This window comes from Physeter macrocephalus, chromosome 17 (assembly GCF_002837175.3).
Source record: "Physeter macrocephalus isolate SW-GA chromosome 17, ASM283717v5, whole genome shotgun sequence".
In the NCBI taxonomy this organism is placed as follows: domain Eukaryota; kingdom Metazoa; phylum Chordata; class Mammalia; order Artiodactyla; family Physeteridae; genus Physeter; species Physeter macrocephalus.
The window spans coordinates 3702660-3708763 of record NC_041230.1 but is presented as its reverse complement, the minus strand read 5'-3'; the positions used below and the strand labels follow the sequence as shown (position 1 = coordinate 3708763).

The 6104-nt window shown below is 45.8% G+C and overlaps 1 protein-coding gene across 1 annotated transcript in view; it reads right to left on the bottom strand.

Moving 5' to 3' along the window:
• Nucleotides 1-6104, bottom strand: part of NLRP5 (NLR family pyrin domain containing 5) — a 41909-nt gene that overhangs the window by 32092 nt on the left and 3713 nt on the right. The window contains exon 3 of the mRNA XM_007115076.3: nucleotides 1202-2798. Within this exon, the coding sequence (XP_007115138.2) occupies nucleotides 1202-2798 (1597 nt within the window). The remainder of the gene's footprint in view (nucleotides 1-1201; nucleotides 2799-6104) is intronic.

The following is a 6104-nucleotide window of genomic DNA, read 5'->3' as shown; positions in this document are numbered from 1 at the left end:
ATTTTTTTTTTTTGTGCGGTACGCGGGCCTCTCACTGTTGTGGCCTCTCCCGTTGCGGAGCACAGGCTCCGGACGCGCAGGCTCAGCGGCCACGGCTCACGGGCCCAGCCGCTCCACGGCATGTGGGATCTTCCCGGACCGGGGCACGAACCCGTGTCTCCTGCATCGGCAGGCGGGCTCTCAACCACTGCGCCACCAGGAAAGCCCACACAGGATGGATTTTGACATGAACAACTGCCCCAAAAATGCCCGGGGAGAGAAACCAGTGTATTAGGGCGGGACAGGGATGGTTTTAGGGGCTCTGAGGCCAGTGTAGGAGATCTCACCTCATGCTCTGGAGAAGTGCTCTCATAACCACCTGCCTCCTGAATATTTCGACACCCACGGGGCACACCTCCAGCTCTCGAGTAAGATTTGTGCTTAAATTCTAGCTCCCCCTTGAATGTCAGAGGGTGCAGCCACTACTGAAAACAGTATGGCGTTTCCCCCCCAGATTAAAAAGAGAACTACCACATGATCCAGCAATCCCACTTCTGGGGGGGGTATATCAAAGAATTGAAATCAGGATCCCAAAGAGATATTTGTACTCTATCATTCACAGTAGCCAAGACATGGAAACAACCTAAGTGTTGGTCAGCGGATAAGTGGATAAAGAAAACGTGGTATACACCCAGAATGGACTATCATTCAGCCTTAAAAGAGAAGGAAGTCCCACCATTTGCAACAACTGGGATGAAGCTAGAGGATATTGTGTTCAGGGAAAAAAGCAGTAACAGAGAGACACGCATGATCTCACTTATATGGAGATTCTAAAATAGTCGAATTCATAGAAGCAGAATGTAGAGTGGTGGTTACCTGGGGCTGGGGGTGGGGGACATGGGGAGATGTTGGCCAAAGGTTACAAAGTTTAGTTAGGCAGGATAAACACATTCCGGAGAGCTAACATACAACGATGTGCCTAGGGATAGTAGGTAGTCTTAAGTGTTTTCACCACACACACACTCACACACACACACACTCACACACACACGGAAATGATAACTATATGAGGTAATGGGTATGCTAATTCACTCGATGGTGATGATTATTTCAGGTATATCAAAACACCAAGTCATACATCTTAAATATATGCAATTTTCATTCTTTCCATCCAAAGATGGAAAGAAAAAAGAAAAAAAAATTGCAGAGGTAAGGTACTCACCCTCGGGGAATGCTGGGCCATGCCTCAGCAAATTCCTGCTTTGGGACCTCTCTGACATCCAACCGAATTTTCCGCAAATACTGGCAATGCCGGAGACAGAAAGAAGACACTATTAAGTCCATTGGCCGGTTCAGTGGAAGCCACACTTCTTGGAAGCCGTTCAATGCCGAGCGAACAAACTCGTCATCCTGTGTCTCAAAAAGACAGTAGAAGGCGTCAAGGAAGTCTAGCGGGGCAGTGGTGCTGGCGTGTTGACCCAACAAAGAGATCCAGTGCAGAAGCCTCTGCTTTGCCACCAGGGGGACAGGACATCCCAGGAGGGTTCCCAGCGCCCCCATCACCTCTTTGCTCATGAGGCCAAACAAGAACCTCTTCATCTGGACCAAGTGGACATTGAAGTCGATTTGCTTGAGTTCCATCAAACTCTTTACATTCTCAGTGAACAGAGGGTAGGGGTCCCCCTCTCCTTCCAGTCCTTCCAGGACGTAGTACAAGGCAGCAAAGAACTCCTGGAGGCTGAGGTGTAAGAACATGCAACACTCTTCACAGCGGCTGCCTTGGAGAAGGATGCTTGCGTGAAACAGAGCGGAGAGCTCAGGTTCCTTCAGTCCGTGAATGTCCAGGTCATCGCTGGAAAACACGAACTTCATGTTCCACACGCCTTCCACAGCCATCTGGCACAAGCCCTTCAAGGTGACTCTCTCTTCCTGACGCAGACAGCTCCTGACTGCATCTTTTGGAGCAAGCTGATGGAACACGAATGAGGCATACAAGCCCGTGAGAGTCGGGCAAGCGATGGAAAGCCTCTTTCCTGGTGCCTCTTGCAGCTTGAGAGCCTCACAGACCAGGGAGCACACGACGGACACCTGGCACTTGTCAAACACCTCGTGGTTGCCCACCACCCAACGCAAGGTTTGCATCTTTTGCTGTTCGTGCTTCACATGCTCAAGAAGCAACTGCACCCTTTTTTCCACTGAGAGTCCCCCAACCAACAGGTAATGGGGAGACACGAGCACGGATTGGAGCTTTTCTATGCCTGAGTCTCGGACGGTGATGATCAGGGAAGACTCGGGGAGCAAGACTTTCTTCAGAACACTGCGCATCAAGACGGACACGGGTTGCTTCTCCGCCCAGTCTCCAGAGAGAGCTGAGTCATCGTCTTTGAAGGCGAGGTCCAGGTCCTCAAATCCGTCAACCACAAACAAGAGCCTTTCTGGTTGGGACAGGATCTCCTCCACCTGGACCTGGGTGTCTGGCCACTGCCTGGAGATTAACTCTGCAAAGCTGCACTCCCTCGTCCACTGTACCTCTCTGGCGTGGAGGAAGAAGACATAGGAGAACATGCCCTGGTAGAGCTCACCTTGTGCCCAGAACAGCAGGATCCTTCTGGCCAGAGCCGATTTCCCGATTCCCGCCTTTCCGTGTAGAACCACAGTGAGAGGCCGGAAGCCCCCCCGGTCTGGATTAAAAGCCCCCAACAACGCGTGCACATCTGGACAGTCAGAGGCAAATTTTTCAAAGCTGTGGTGTGCATCCAGCTCCGTGGAGAATTTCCTCATCACATGACTCTTATAGTCTTGTTGGTCATCTCTGTGGCCTGAGTCGGACAGGAGAGAAGAAGAACGAGATAGAGAGTTTGACGAAAGTCTGGATTTTAGTAAAAAAAACTAGCAAAAAAGCAAAACAAAAACCGCAGACCTACTAAGTCAGACAGCCTACAGCCGTGGGTCTTTTGTTTCTTCCTAGCAACGTACATATAACAAGCTCTGTCCCTCGTGCGAAGATCACTTCCTCAAAGCTTACGGATGTTCTGCAAAATGGCTCTGCGTCCCTTTAACCTGATTTCTCTGTCCAGGACTTCATACCTGATAGGTTACAGTTTTGTTTGCTAATTGTCTGTCTCCCGCAATGGATTCTGCACAGGGACTTTGCTACTTGCTACCGTATCTTCAGTATTTGTAACAGTGCCTGGTGCCCTGTGGACACACAACTATGCAACTGTATTCACTGAATGATCGACACTGAACATGCCTATGTGGTCTCTGAAAGACAGAGAAGCTTGGGGGAGCTGAGGATGTGGGCGTGGCCCTGCGTTCCAGACCTCGGGATGGGCGTGCACATTCAGTTCGAGCCCAGGAGTCCCGGGCTACTGTGGAGAAAGAGCTCCACGTGACAGGGGATCCTGCTTTTTACGAGGAGGTAAGCACAGCCTTTGAAGTTAGACCGGTCCTGCCTGGAACTCGAAGCTCTATAGTGTCTGTGATTTGGAACAAGTTGCCTCATTTTCTGGACCTCCATTTCCTCACCTATGAGATGAGATGGACATCCTCTTCAAGGGCTGCAACAAATATTTAAGGAACAAAAAGTGCATTCGATATTTATCGGCACAGGGCTTGGCAAAGATGAGCAATGGCCACTATTATCATTACAAAGTGTAATTCTTTCAACCTTACCCTCTTTATTTTATTCCCAACATTCGTCATAAATGGCAATTCTTTTATGCGTTTAATTATCTAGCTCCCAGCTTCCAAGGTGGGCTCCATGAGAAAAATACCTTGTCATTTTACCTCCATACCTGTAGCCTCTTTAACAGTCTCTGACATCCAATAGGTATGCACTAATATAAAAAATTAGATGATCATACTAAGTGAAGTAAGTGGGACAGAGAAAGACAAGTATCATACGATATCACTTATAGGTGGAATCGAAGAATGGATACAAATGAACTTCCTTACAAAACAGGAGACTCACAGACCTGGAAAAGAAACTTATGGTTACCAGAAGGGGAAATGGGGGGTGGGGAGGGAGAAAAATATACACACTACTATATCCAAAATAGGTAACTGATAAGGACCTACTGTATAGCACAGGGAACACAATATTCTGTAATAACCTATATGGGAAAAGAATCTGAAAAAGAAAAGATATATGTTACTGAATCACTTTGCTCTACACCTGAAATGAAACACAACACTGTAAATCAACCATACACCAATATAAAATAAAAATTTTAAAAAAATTTAAAATTCCTATCCGGTCCCTTACGTTTGCTGGTACTACCATTATCTTAAAAAAAAAAAAAAGAGAGACAAGACTCTCTCTATACAAGCTCATGAGACAGTGACTAGCCCTACATAAAATCTCTACACAAAAGTTCTAAATAACACAACGTTGTGTTATTTTTCAACTATATAGCAATGTGATTCAGTTTATATATATTTATATAAATATTTGTATATATCTATATTTATATATATTTATGAGTATATATAAACATATATTCTTTTTCAGATTATTTTCCATTATGGTTTATTATAAGATATTGAATATAGTTCCCTGTTCTATACAGTAGGTACTTGTTGTTTACCTATTTTATATACAGTGTTGTGTATATATACAATGGAATATTACTCAGCCATAAAAAATGAAATAATGCCATTTGCAGCAACATGAATGGACCTAGAGTTTATCATATTAAGTGAGGTAAGTCAAAGACAAAAATCATATGATATCACTTATATGTGGAATCTAAAAAATGATACAAATGAACTTATTTACAAAACAAATAGACTCACAGACACCTACAACAAACTTATGGTTACCAAAGGGGAAACTAGGAGTTGGGGGGAGACACCTTTTCTTCTTCCATGGATTTAATGATCACGTCTGTACTTAAGAGTTCCAAATATTGCTCTCTAGTGCTGATTTCTTCCCTAAAAATCCAGGATCATATGTCTAACTCACTACCTTAAAGGGACCTCAAATTCAATGCACCAAAAACTCATTTCAGCTTTTACCTCTAACCAAAAACTTACTCCTTCTGGTAAGTTTCCTGTAAATGATAATTAAAAAGAAGCTTCTAGGGCTTCCCTGGTGGCGCAGTGGTTGCGCGTCCGCCTGCCGATGCAGGGGAACCGCGTTCGCGCCCCGGTCTGGGAGGATCCCACGTGCCGCGGAGCGGCTGGGCCCGTGAGCCATGGCCGCTGGGCCTGCGCGTCCGGAGCCTGTGCTCCGCAACGGGAGAGGCCATGGCAAAGGGAGGCCTGCGTACCACAAAAAAAAAAAAAAAAAAAAAAAAAAAAAAATACTAAGGCTATTAATCCTAAAATTATAGGATCCCACGTGCCGCGGAGCGGCTGGGCCCGTGAGCCATGGCCGCTGGGCCTGCGCGTCCGGAGCCTGTGATTTGCAACGGGAGAGGCCACAGCAGAGGAAGCCCAGCAAACCACACACACACACACACAAACAAAAAAGAAGCTTCTATTTCTGAACTTACTTTGGAACAGATATTTGTCTCATTCCCTTATACAGAAATCTAATTTTAGCCCCACATCATCACTCTATGGTAGTTTTTCATCAATAAAATGGGGATATTAATACCCCCCTTATAAGATGGGTGTAGGATCCCACGACATAATCACAAAGTGTGAGAACAGCGCCCGGCCCATGGCAAGTATTCTAGAAATGTCGTCATTGTTGGTATTTGTTACTACCCATTCCAACTGAAAATGGACAATACTGGCAGCTATTAGGTTTTCAAATATTTGTCCAAGGAATGATTAAAGTAACCCACACCTGCCAACATAAGTTATGTTGTACAGATGGAATAAAAGCCCAGCTTGAAGTGATTTCAGAGTTTGAAATTTACTTCATTGACTTTCGGGACTTCCCTGGTGGTCCAGTGGCTGAGACTCCACGCTCCCAAATGCAGGGGGCCCAGGTTCAATCCCTGGTCGGGGAACTAAGATCCCACATGCCATGCCACAACTAAGAGTTCACATGCTGCAACTAAGATCCTGAATGCGGCAACGAAGATCCCGTGTGCCGCAACTAAGACCCTGTGCAGCCAAATCAGTCAATTAATCAATAATTTTTTTTTTTTTTTGCGGTATGCGGGCCTCTC